At 45.1% G+C, this 12,838-nt stretch overlaps 3 protein-coding genes across 3 annotated transcripts; 1 reads left to right on the top strand and 2 right to left on the bottom strand.

Annotated features, from left to right (window-relative positions):
• Positions 1–945: 945 nt before the first annotated feature.
• Positions 946–3,805, top strand: CCR75_007262 (uncharacterized protein; the record flags this gene model as incomplete). The annotated part of the gene is made up of 4 exons (XM_067965323.1): positions 946–2,263; positions 2,324–3,227; positions 3,493–3,610; positions 3,674–3,805. The coding sequence occupies 4 exons, from the start codon at positions 946–948 to the stop codon at positions 3,803–3,805; spliced, it is 2,472 nt and encodes an 823-aa protein (XP_067821018.1).
• A 52-nt stretch (positions 3,806–3,857) lies between these two features.
• CCR75_007261 (uncharacterized protein) lies at positions 3,858–5,513 on the bottom strand (the record flags this gene model as incomplete). The annotated part of the gene is made up of 1 exon (XM_067965322.1): positions 3,858–5,513. The coding sequence occupies one exon, from the start codon at positions 5,511–5,513 to the stop codon at positions 3,858–3,860; it is 1,656 nt and encodes a 551-aa protein (XP_067821021.1).
• Positions 5,514–8,186: 2,673 nt separating this feature from the next.
• CCR75_007260 (uncharacterized protein) lies at positions 8,187–8,568 on the bottom strand (the record flags this gene model as incomplete). The annotated part of the gene is made up of 2 exons (XM_067965321.1): positions 8,187–8,206; positions 8,250–8,568. 2 exons carry the CDS (start codon positions 8,566–8,568, stop codon positions 8,187–8,189), a joined length of 339 nt encoding a protein of 112 aa, XP_067821020.1.
• Positions 8,569–12,838: the final 4,270 nt, after the last annotated feature.

Below are 12,838 nucleotides of genomic sequence, written 5' to 3'. Positions count from 1 at the left end.
CAACAGTTTTAAATGTGGAGCACCCTGTTCTCTTAAAACCTTTGTGTGTTGAGAGCCTTGCTGGCGAAGCAAGGTTACTTTTTCTCGGGCCACGTCGTGTTCATGTTATATGAAAAACGCATGTTTTTGTCTTTATGCAGAGCGTACAACATTTTGCTTACCACTGGCCCATCTACGTCGGAACTCATAGGCTCAACCGCTTTCCGTTCGAGGTCACCCAAGTGAGTGAACCTGCTTGGAAGTCTTCTTGAAGGGCTTGAAAGCTCCCTCCATATTTCTTTAACATGTCCAGGTTGGATAGTACGTGCGTGGCTTTTAAGCGGACCACGACGTGCTGCCAGGTAAATTGGGTCACCTTTCGCTAGGACTGCTTCAGTACTACCCAACCTGGACTGATTACCGTGAAAATGAGGCGCCTCAGAATGCTTCACGTACACGACATGCAGAAGAAGGTTTTAAGTTGCTAAGTTTGGCTTAGCTTCTTAGGTCAATACTTGAGGCTGTAGTGTAGAAAAAGGTGAAACTTTATATTATATTAAGTTCTAACGTAACGACCTTCTATCTACAAAATTGGAAATAAAAATACCACACTACATATAGCGTCTCCTAACGCAGCGCTCATTCGTGCGTCTGATAGAGATTGGCGGGTTTGTTTCAAGTTGAAATACTCTATCAATAGAACTATTGTCTTGTTGCTTCAATATTACCAAACACGGTAGTAAATGAATTACTATGTAAAAATTTATAAAACAAATGTTCTCTAATAGGAAATACTATTAATATCTCGCTACAATATTAAGGATGTAATGCTTTTAAGCTTTTCAAAAGCTATAAATAGCATCAGCACATGCCAGCGACATTAATTAAGCAGAACTACCATTTCATGTATGCCCAACACCAAAACCTTGTGACCAGTATCGTCAACATTATGACAAGTATTAAGTAATGGACCTACGGCAAGATGAGTCCGCTTCAATATGGACACAGCTTCATGCATCATCTCCATCCTCGTCACATGCGTCACCTACTCCTGCCGCACGCTCTGGCCTCGCCATGACAGTTTTATCACCAACCCGTAGCGTGCTGCTCTTTGGCGGCGCCGACGGCAAAACGTTTTTCGAAGACATTTTTCTTATCGAACCAGCCCGCATACAGGGCATATTCCGTCCTATCGCACTTGATTCTTGCCACGCATCCGTTAAAAGACCGGCCATTAACGAGTTTCAATGGAAAAAGCTTGTCGTCTCGCATGAAAACACGAGCGGAAGCCCACTAGCTAGGGCATCCGGCATCATATCAACGTTAAAATACCCAGGAGGTGGTCGAGACTATCATACCATGCATTACGTCGAGAGCTCCGTCGAAGAAGAAAAGATGCGCGGTATGCGCGTTTTGATCGTGGGCAATATCGTCGTTGCGACGGACCAGGCGACTTTCAATGGACCTCGAGTCCACGACGATACAGGCGTGGCTTTTGACACTTGCACACTACGTATTGAAGAACTCCGAGTGCAACAAGGAACGCTACAAGCGCAATGGGTGCCTCAACGCTTAGATGGCGCGAGTATGTGGAAACCCCGAGCGCGACATGCGCATAGCAGTGTCGTTGTTGGCGGTGATCAAGTGTTTGTATTTGGAGGAAAAGACGCCACGTCAACGACGTTTTTTAATGATTTATTCTATTACGATGCGCCGTTAAATCAATGGGTACAGCCCCGAGGAACGGTGACTGGACAAGTCCCTCAACCAAGAGCCTTTGCAGGACTTACAGCAAGTACCGATGGACGAACGTTGTTTCTATTTGGAGGTACGGATGGAAAGCACGAATTTGGGTCGTTGTTTCGATACGATGTGCAACACTGTCGCTGGGAGTCGCTTGCAGGAGCGACCGTAGGAGATCGGCCTTCGTGTCGAATCAATCATTCGTTAACATACGTTGCTCCTCATCATCTCGTGCTCTTTGGGGGACGACAACGGGCTCTTCGGCAGAATGAATTGTATATTTATAATATCACGACTCGTTCGTGGCGATTAATGCTGGATTCAAGCGCTCCAAAAATTGGACGAACGGCACATGCTACGGTCTTGTTTCATTCCGAGCCAGCTGGACCTCGTGCTGTCCAAGAGTTGATCATCTTTGGTGGCTATGCTGGCAAACACGAGTGGTTGAATGATTTATACATTCTTTCGTTGTCCCAAGCGGCGCTAATGTTGCCACCACGATCGCTTAGCGATCATCCCTCGCATTTAACTGCCGTAACGCGTATGTTTGTCGAGAATCTCATGACTTGTTGCTGTACTGAATAACATTATGGTTTTGTAGGACGCACGCTGCCGGTTATACGATCAACTGGAAGCAGCAGGAAAGGTGTTGCACTCTCTGCTCCTCAGCACGAGTCGAATGCTCGACAAGGTTTTACGTCCGAGTTGAAAGAGTTGGCTAAAGAGGCGACGCAAGAATCGCTTCTGGCACCGCTCATAGCGGAGCCAGAGACGGAATTTTGTCAAAACCAACAACCGCCAGCACAGCAGCGTAATGCTGCCGTGTCAAGCTCTCCACCACAACCGAGTATTTCAAGGAATCTTTCTCGACCTGGTACAGGTAGCAGCACTACCATTTTGACTGACATCACGAATCAATTCGGTTTAAGCTCACCATACCAGCAGGAGGAGACAGTGTACTCTGGTGCCATGAAGTCGACCAAGCGACCACGGCTTGATAGCCAAGATAATAGTTGTATCAAGAACAATGGCGAGCTGACATCCGTGGGAATCCAGACGATGGTCTTGCAATTGCTTCAGCATCAACCTCGCGTTGACGATATACTTGGTCGTATACTAGCAATGCAGAAAAGAGAGCAGACTGCGCGATTGCAACAAAGAAGGGATGAAGAACTCATGAGGCGACTGTTTAGCGACGAGCAACGCAAGCTTTTTGATGCTGCGAGTCGACGCAACGAAGCACTGGACGAAAAGTTGGCATGTCTAGCGGCTGATTGTAATTCTTTACACGAAAAGCTCAAAGCTCGTGAGACGGAAGTGTATTTCCAAAAGCCTAGCCTCGAAGAAGCAATTGAACCGTTAAATGAACGTGTTGAAGCCATCGAAGCCTCACACGCACAGCAACTGAGCATCTTGCGTCAGATCGAGTCAAAGATTTCTGTTTGTAATGGCTTTATTGACGACGTTTGCCACACTGACGGCACGAGTTTGCGACAATTACCACGGTACGATTTGTTAAGCTTGTTTGTTGCATGTTAGTATAGGGGAGGAGCGTTGCATGGTCTATCGAGTCTCTTTCCATGTGGCGCTTCCATCCGCGTGTGGCTTTGAACCCCCTGATATCAATTACAAAGCTTTGAGCTTGTCTTGCGATCTCCTGATGACTTTAGAGGGCTAGAATTCCCTTTAAGGACAGATACGGATCGAACATGTCGTTTCGGATAGCTGCTTGAGAGGTATTTAATATCTCATCGGGTTATTATTTTCTAGACGATCAATGGATAGCGCCCCTTCTTCTACGCCTCTCTTCTTTCCACAGCAAGTGGTCGTGGCTTTAGAAGAAAAGATTCAAGTAATGCAGTCGGAAAATGATGTGTTGAAAGCACAAGTGCGTAATTAATATGATCGTGTTAACTGTGAACTCATTTTGTTAATCGTGGGACTTTTGCAGCACAAGGAGATGGCGGAGAAGCTAAAGAAGATGGAGACTCGAGAAGCGCTTGCTCGTCAGTTTTTTACGTCGTGGTGTCAACAGGAAAGCCATACAGCTGCTAATTTAGAACCGAGTCAAAGTGTCGAGTGAGGCCCGGAGCTTAATAGATAGGGCCATTTAATGGTTGTATCGAACGTGTTAATTATTGCATGGCAGTACGCGGATACTGTATTTCACTAAGAATGTTGCTAACCGGTCCAGCGTGGCCGCTTTGCGATGCAAAGGACTCGAGCAAGTTACTGAGTAAATTGTAGTCGAGGTCTAGCGGTTGTGCCGACGAGAAGGACGTGGAGCCACCTTTCGTCGTCTCATTCGATCGACTCTTTTGCGCTGTATCATCATGTGCTTCGTTCAAATGCGAAAAACTCTTTGCAAGTGTGGTATTTGCTAACTCGGCTTCCATTTGATCCACAGCTTCGTCAAGTGCGTACTCGTTATCCTCGTCCTCTTCACTCGACTCGTTTTCTTCGATGAAATCTTCGAAATCCTCTTTTCGAGTCACGTTCGCACCCTTTAAAATGTCCAGGAAGAAAGTCATGTCAAATTCAACCGGCTCGACTCCTTCCACCCCATCTAAACCAGATTCTTTATTCACAAACGTACTAAATACATTGGCCAGGTGCTGGAGCTCGTCAGTACCTCCAACATTTGCAGCAGGAGATTTCGCTCCTGTCATACGTTCAAGTTCACGTTCCAAGGTGTTTGGAGGCATGTACAACCACGAATCGTCATCGTCTGGATCAATTGGTAATGACGAAAGCTCTTGTTCTCCTTGTGTTTGCAATATTTCATCCATAATCTCTCTCCAAGGCCTTCCTAGCTGATCCATTGATTCACTAGCATACAAAAGCTCTAGTCCACATGCGAGTTTGACGCCAAGATTCGCTGCTTGAAAGTCCGGATGCGTCTCATTGTCTTCAAGTGCCTTGTACCGGGCGCTTTGACGCATAAAAGGCTTGGGTGGAAAGAATTGCTGCTGCTTTAATTGAGCAAATTGAGCCCTTGAGAATGTCACTCGCTGCTCAATGACGGCATCTTTGAGTGGCATAAATGTAGCCATCTTGCTACATATCAAACTCGCGTGTTTTGGCTCCCGATAATAGAATGCGTCGACCGCTGCTCCTACTAGATTATGATTGGCTAAAAATACGCGAGCAACCCGGATTGGTAGTAAACATCGGACTCCATGGCGATTGGCACGCATATACGTCGGCACTTGATTTAATTTGTGGCGAATCAGACGTTGTACCGCAGCGCTGGCCTCGGTGTTGCTTTCCACTTCCAGCACCTGTCGCAAAGCGTCTTCGTCGTATAATTCTTGCTTGTTGTTCGTATAATTTTCCGCTGTTGTACGTGCAACGTGCAGCTTTCCATTGACTACAAATACTCGTCCATCACTGGATTGGGGCGTGACCCAATCTGGCAATGCTTCGGCGCTTTCGATGAGTAAAAATTCTCCATCCGAGTCAAAAATGCGTCCCACGACACCTGGGAATGTGGTGGTAATGTCAAATACAAGCTTCGCTATTACCCACTCGTCTTGAATGGCATCGCCAACGCAAGTACGACCTGACAGAATATACCGCCCTCTCGTAGTCGATATGACATCAAGGTGGAAGTGATGCTTGTGCCAAATAAATGCATGCGTTTGCTGAGCTGCGAAGGACAGGAAAGCACTGCATTGCTGCGTTGCCACTTCAAGACGCTCGGCATCGTTTTGAAAACATGTGGAACAGGGTAAAAAGAAGCAGTAGCGCGTCTCGTTGTCGTCAACTGTTGGCGTCGGGAAGAGCTTCATACTAATGCCACCGTTGTGTTTTCATCCAATCGCATGCCTATAAATTGCTCAATTTCAGGCTGATAATTTAAAATATCAGATTCTTTTTGTTCATGGGATTCCAATCATCACCAAGAATTAAATTTACAGTTTGGATTGTCGATTTGACTACTGTCACCGAGCGCTGTGGATTCAGTCTCAAAGGCTTGTGTCTCTTAAGACAAATCATTTACCTGCAGCGTTTGAACAAGCGGAACAAGTACGAGCGAACTAAAGAAATTTGCATCCATAATCTTCTAGTGGACGGAGCCTCAAGGATTATATGGGACGGCATGATTGTGAAATCGGAGCCCACAATATTTCCTTACGTCGCTTCTTGAGCTCCACGTCACCAGATTGTCAAAGGATCGTGAGGTAAAGTCTCATAAGGAAATATACGAAGCCGTAGGTGACCTTGTTACAAGTGCGCAATTCGTACGAGTGATGGGTGCTTTGATTTAATAGTGATCATTTAATGTCCGCTTGATCGTCCACTCTTCACTATGGCGTCAGTCTGCTCTGCAACACAATGTAATTGGACACCTAACAATTTATTTAACGTGTTTCTTCATGGTTTTTAAGCTTCTACGTCCATTCGGTTGCTATTCTTCATGTCTTTCGTAGCCTTTGTCTTCTGAAGAGCTTCGTGATTTGCTTGCACGACAGTATTCTGCAGATGAGCTTGAATAGCGGCGAACGGGTCGTTTTTAAAGCTTGAATGGGTCTGTACAGCCTTGAGCTGACCCAATTCACGGACTGCTAATTTCTGGCGCTGGCGGCCNCTAGCTCACGGGGTAATGCGTGGAGTAAAAATATCGTGTCGATAGTGGCACGAAATGTTCTGGCAAAACGCCAATAGTGTGTTTATCGACATTCAGTAGCCACCTCCGCCGATCACACTTTGCAGACTTAGACGTGCCATCCACGTACCTCAGCATAGCCCTCTGCTGCAATCGACTCGGGACTGCAACAAGATATACCATCTTTTTAAAGCAATCAACCAACGCAAAATACCGTTATTCTTCTGAGCCTCTTTGCAAAATCTAAAGACGAACTCCTAGTCGATTATGACTACCGGCACTTGCCGGAACAGGAAGGAATTGTAAAAGGAGCACGGGATAAAAGACTAGGCTTCAAACGTTGACAAACCTTACAAGCACGAAATCATACTGGGAGGCCAGTTAAAATCGTGACTTTCCGTAAGAAAAGTCTCCTCCCTCCCCTTCCCACTTCACGATGCCCACTTATTGTGACACTTATACATGATGCTTAATCGCAAATCATTACGAGTGGGAATGATGACACGAAGTCTGTTGCCAGCAATGGCGGAAAATACAGTTAATCATTGCGTGTTGTGTATCGATTTGTTGAAGTTCGATACAAATTCGACAATTCCATTATTGATTGCTGTGATGATTTTCTGAGGTGAACCATTAATCCTATAGGAGCCTCATATTCTTATTAGGCTTTTCTTACGTCGTCAAGATATATTGTTGACGAAGCACTTATTGCTGCAACAGTGGGCTTAACTCACTGTTGGTCTACGCAGGCTGCTTCAAAGCAGGCCGGCGCGAAAGAGCTTCATCGCTGACCTCAAGTCGTCCTGAATTGTATTCCAGGGAGAAACTAAACCCGGCGAGAAAATCAACCATCTCGCCATTCTTTGCGAGAGGTGCTCCTTACGGCCATCCGTAATAACTCATGGTCCAAATAAATATAAAGTTGTATATTTCCAGAGCGATAGACCATAGGCTTAGTCAGTACATCTTTCATCGCAAAATTTTCTTGTCATGCACTGGATAATTGCGTTCAGCTTATTGAAGCTGGTGCGATTAATAGTAGACGACGCGCTCAGTGCCGTCTGTGCCAGACTGTAGAAGCGCACGGGTAGATGACGCGCTCTGCGCCGTCTGTGCCATATTGTAGAAGCGCATTGCAAAATTGCTGGTGTCAAAGACCACATGTAATGATCTGTCTTGGTTCGCAATCGCTAGGATTGGCGATTGTATCAATCTTTGCTTGATACCCTCAAAGGCACGCTGACCATCAGCTTTTCATGACCACTTTACATTTTTTTCAAAAAAGAAGAAATATATACTGTCATTTCAGCATAATTGTGCGAGTGCTTATGTAAGTACGCCGCTAAGGCGAGAAGCTTTTAGAATTCATTTACATCGACGGACACAGGTCAGTTGGAAATCGCCTTGATTTTTTCAGGACCAGGGCTCACACGGTGTTCACTCACGATCGCTTGCAACTTTTGAGATTTGCATACAATTGATCCTTTCACAAAAGTGTAAGAAGCTTTCGACGTGAGTACGATGTACTAAAAAACTACAACATCCAACTTTCTGTTCATGACCCTGCTATGAACGAATACTTTATCCAATAAATTTGGCGCGAAATCTGGCAACTGCCTCTAGTTGTGGTTTGCGCTACCACAGCGAGATCATCGAATATCGAATATCCATTCAATCTAGGACTTTCACACTGTCTATAATAGACTAGCTTTAATGTTTTTAGGATGTTGCTTGCAAAGACAAAATATTTGTTTCGATCTACCCAACTTATTCGAGTGGTCGAACTTCTATTTGAGCTGACCCAATTCACGGACTGCTAATTTCTGGCGCTGGCGGCCACTAAGTGGCTTCTTTTTCACAAGTTTTGTTTTTTTTCTGTCAGTAGCTTGTAACAACGAGCTTTCTAATTCGCTTAAACCGGCGAAAACTCCGTCCTCGGCCGCCTTGGCATGCAGCTGCTGATCTTGTGCTACGCGAGAAACGATTCCCATCTTTCGCATGAACGCAGCACGTCGCTTTAGGCGCTTGCGCTGGCCTCGACTATAATTTTGCAAAGCATTCGGCTCGTTCTCGGCCTCTTTATCTACAGTTGAGGCGGCATCGTTGCCAAAGGTGGCAGCTACAGCCGCAGCGCCAAGTGCGTCAGCCTGTACGGGATCGTTTAAGTGGCTGACGGAAGATTTTGAACGTGCCGCAACACCGTGCACACGCGCTTTTTTTCGCTGCTGGCGAGCCATTTTGATCGACTATTGGTGATAAAATTGCAGTAAAACAGTGACAACTCGTGCCAATCAACATGATGGTACTTTCGCACGTGATAATTAGTCACAAATAAATTATTCCTTTGACAAATTTACGTAATAAGTCCCACTTTTTCTGAATCATACGCGAGACGTCAAACCAAGTAACAAAGGATACGCACCAGCACCCAGCGCACCCGCAACCATTGCCCCAATTCACGATACCGATAAGAATGTCGCTTTGATTTAAAATAAGCAGGCCGCCCAAATTGACCTAACACGAATTCATGTCGAGTTCACCCGGCGCACAGCATGGTTCCGTCTAGTCGAGTATCGTGGACATAACGTGTTGTTCCTATACGAGTGGCAATTGACGCTAACGAGCTTATTTATTTGCTAACGCCCTGCGCACCTACACCCCATAATTGTCGCATTTGTCCATGTGCCAAGTACTCCTGTAACGGGGTGTATCGTTACATGAAATCAACACTTATAGGTTGTTAAAAAATATATTATCTAAAAGGTAGATAATATTTGGAGGATTTAGTTTTAAATAGTGGCTGCAATGAGGCGATTTGCTCTCACGCACATGTCCCGCCTTGGCTCGCTTGTCGAAGAACTCATCGATATAATCGACTTGTTCTTTCGGCAACGGCCATTGCCTGGTCACACAATACTTGGTGCCAGGTTCGAGGTCTATCTCGTGCGCGATGCCCCTATCTACTGGTAGGCGGCTCGGCACTTCTTCTGGAAACACATCACGATGTTTCCACAGAACCTCAAAGAACGGACTGTCTCTCAAGGCAATCCAGCCTTGAGCAGCGAACCGTTTCTTTTTGTCCGTTTCTAGGACGCTAACGTCCATTGTGGACGACGAGCAACAGTCTACCAATTTCTCTTCTGGAACTGGTGCGTTTATTTCGTGGATCTTTCCTTTCTTTAATTCGGCAAGGAACAGATCCCACGACATCTCCGGGAGTTTTACGCTCTCCTTGGCAGATTAAAAGACTTGCCGGAGCACCTCAACTGAGGATGCCCCCGCAATTTCGTCTTTGACGGCCTCGAACACCTCGTTCGAAGACCCGTCCTCTTTATTAGAGACTGATCCAAAGGCCACTCGTTGAGACGTGCCTGTGACCGTCCTAATCTGTCGGGTACTACATAGTCGATTATAACTAAAGTAAAGCCAGTAGTTGATAGAAGATCGCTGCGGAGGAATTTTATATATTAAAACAATTTTACTTTTCTTCATTCAAAAATCCTTAGAATTAATTTTTGGTGGCTTAAACACTTAGCTTCCTATTATCTTCCTCTGCACGTAGTGTACGTGAAGTAATCGAGTCGTTCCACCTTCAATGTAATCATTGTACGTTGTCTAGTAATGCTAACAGTACTCGCATAGGTTGCCCCGTTACAAAGACAGCGAATTTTAAATTCATGTCAATGTTACCACACATGCGAATATTGTCGCAGTAACGTGACACCATTACATGAACTTTAACAATCGCTGCTAGACGTGCAAATTGGCGGTGACCAATGAGTAACTATGCATATTTGCATTTCAATATATTGAAGTCAGAGCTAGAAGGTAACAGCGCGGAGGGCATTTAATATAGTATGTACAATTAAGATTTTTCTATGCTAATACGATGTCATAGATATTTGTCTACTGCTGCTTAGCTATTGATTAGCAACTTCAAATCTCCCACTATTCATCGTGTACATGAAGCATTCGAAGGCACCTTGCCTTTACTGAAGTAGAAAAAGAAAAAGTTGCCCCGTTACACCTGGTCACTGCGTGGTTCGCCCAACAACCAAGCACGTCCCATCCTACATTAACATGTCGGATGAAGAAGAAAGAGCTTTACGCACGCGTGCAGACTTCTATTCAATGCATGTAACGCTATTTCATCTATGTGACCTCAAATGGATAGCGGTTGAACGGATAGATTGACCATTGGGGGGGGGCAGCCGCTATCGCAAAAGGTTGTTTGCTTCAAAAGGGGACAATCAATATGCTGCTAATGTCGAGTTTATTGACATGAACTAGACGCGGCCCCAATAATGGAACCTTGTTCCACCCGCAAGGCTATGAGGAGGCATAGTTGCTGGGATTACATGGTGCTCGACAGTTGGAATTGTTGAGACAGCAGCAGTCATATGCTGCTGCAGGAACGACGCACGCGCGTCGATTCAAATGCTTATAAATTATTTTTCCAAGTTCAAGGTAGTAAAATTTGACTCGATCTTGCGATGGCTCGTCGCATCCTTGATATTGCGATGAGAAAAAAGGTTGGCATGTCCAAGTTGGCCGGACTTGCCAAAGCTTTGACCTTACAACTCAAGCCTCACATACCGTATGCGCTTAGGTTGTATGAAAGCTACTAAGTTATTAAGAATATACATTTCACCTATATACATATGTTTCTGCTGCACGTGCCGAATTCAGGTCTCAGGTAGAGCTCCTAATTTTGAAGCAGGGTAAGCGTTACATCCACACTTACACCCAACACATACGATACCTTGTAAGTCATTTCATCTGTAAGCTCATCGGTGAGCAAACACTGTTACTGTGTTTATCAAGGCTCACTGTGTGTTAATGTGCCTGGTGATGAGGTTACCTTCATCACCTTGCAAATCGAAGTGACTAAAGACTTGTCACTTGTTCCAGAGTCAATTGTGAGGCGTCGAACAATTGCATTCGACACCAATCGCACGAGGATCGTAGGCTCAAATTCTTTGAGCGCGATAAACTTCTTGCGAAGATGACAGTGCACCTAGTTACATGCGCTTCTGTAACGTTAAAAAGCGAGTAGTTGGAATCTACTACTCGCTTCGTAACGGTTAAAGGTACAATGTCATCCTAGGAACACCGTGACCAAAAATGAGAGTCTTGAATAAATTTGCGGTAAGGATCCGCTGCGATGCCTTTCTCTTGTTCACCAGAAGCAACCTGATGTGTTCCTTGGAGGACCTCTACACATGCGGATGTACAAAGAGTTAGTGCAATGACCTCACTTGTTGCTCAGTCTTTAGGACGGCTGCACATGACCTGAGTGTGGCCACCCTTCACACTGTGGAATTTGATCCCGGTGGCTATAAACAAGCATGTGTGGCGCAGAAATTTCCATACTCGAATAAATCGAGTGAACTGAGATAAGGATGTTCGTGAAGAGGGCAGCATCAAAGGAAGTCTTTTCGCTTCCCAATAAGAGATGTTTCGAAAAACCTAGATCAACTGGTGAGTTGGTCGTAGGATCTCGCTGTGGTTACGCCGCCACAACTCGAGGCAGTTGGGAGAATACTCGCCAAATAATTAAATAAATAATTTAAAAAAATAGTTGCCGAAGAGCTGAGGGAATAAGAAGCTAGGAAATTGCTGAGTTAAGACCTTAGAAAGAAAGTGAGACTTTAAACGTCTTGCTCAATAGAAACAGATCAAGTGTCGTCGCTGGTACACTTGGTCTGATATCGCCTCCGAATTTAAAAGCGAAGATAAATCATTTGCCAACGCTAGAGCCAAATTAATTATTGCGTGATCTACGTAGTTACAAAGTCAAGCAGATCTGCGTACTTGCCACAGAATATGAGTACGTGACCGCTACAGGTCAGCAATATTACTTTCTGAAAACGAGCCGGTTCTCAGCAGCTTATTGATAGACAGAAGTGTCCTCGATGAGAAGACTTGGATCGATTGTTTAATTTCTCAATCTTTGGAGCTGCTAAGGAAAATCTTTCAAATATGAGGGAGGCAACCTCTCCACATAGTTCTCCGACATTCTTTGTGTGTAAAGCAGCAGGAGGATGACGAATAGTGGTTGAATGCTGCAGCAATACAGGCTCAAGCGCCGATATCAAGAAAGGACGAAACATCCATAGTACATCAAAGAGTGTTATCGTCATGTCCATGGTTTGATTAATGGTTCTCTCAGATTCTGATGCGTCTACATGATGTTCCGCTTACGGCAATAAGCTTTTGAATGACGTAGGCCATACACGCATCCCTTTTGACTAAATTGGAACTTTGCTTTAAGGGGAGGCTTGCTTGAGCAAAACCCGATCAGGCTCTTGTTCTTCTTTACCGTACATTGATAAGCAAGAGCCAGATCGGCTTTGCCCGAGCGAATCCTCCCCCTTGGCTCACAGTCAATGCGAAGGACAGCGATGGTAATTGAGTCAACATTACATCGAAGCAGACAAACTCAGCAATAGCGATGAGGATATTGCTGTTTCTGACGATAACGATGCTGATACATGCATCATCGCC

Source organism: Bremia lactucae, linkage group LG5, assembly GCF_004359215.1.
Source record: "Bremia lactucae strain SF5 linkage group LG5, whole genome shotgun sequence".
NCBI lineage: Eukaryota > Oomycota > Peronosporomycetes > Peronosporales > Peronosporaceae > Bremia > Bremia lactucae.
This window is presented reverse-complemented; position numbering and strand designations above follow the sequence as displayed.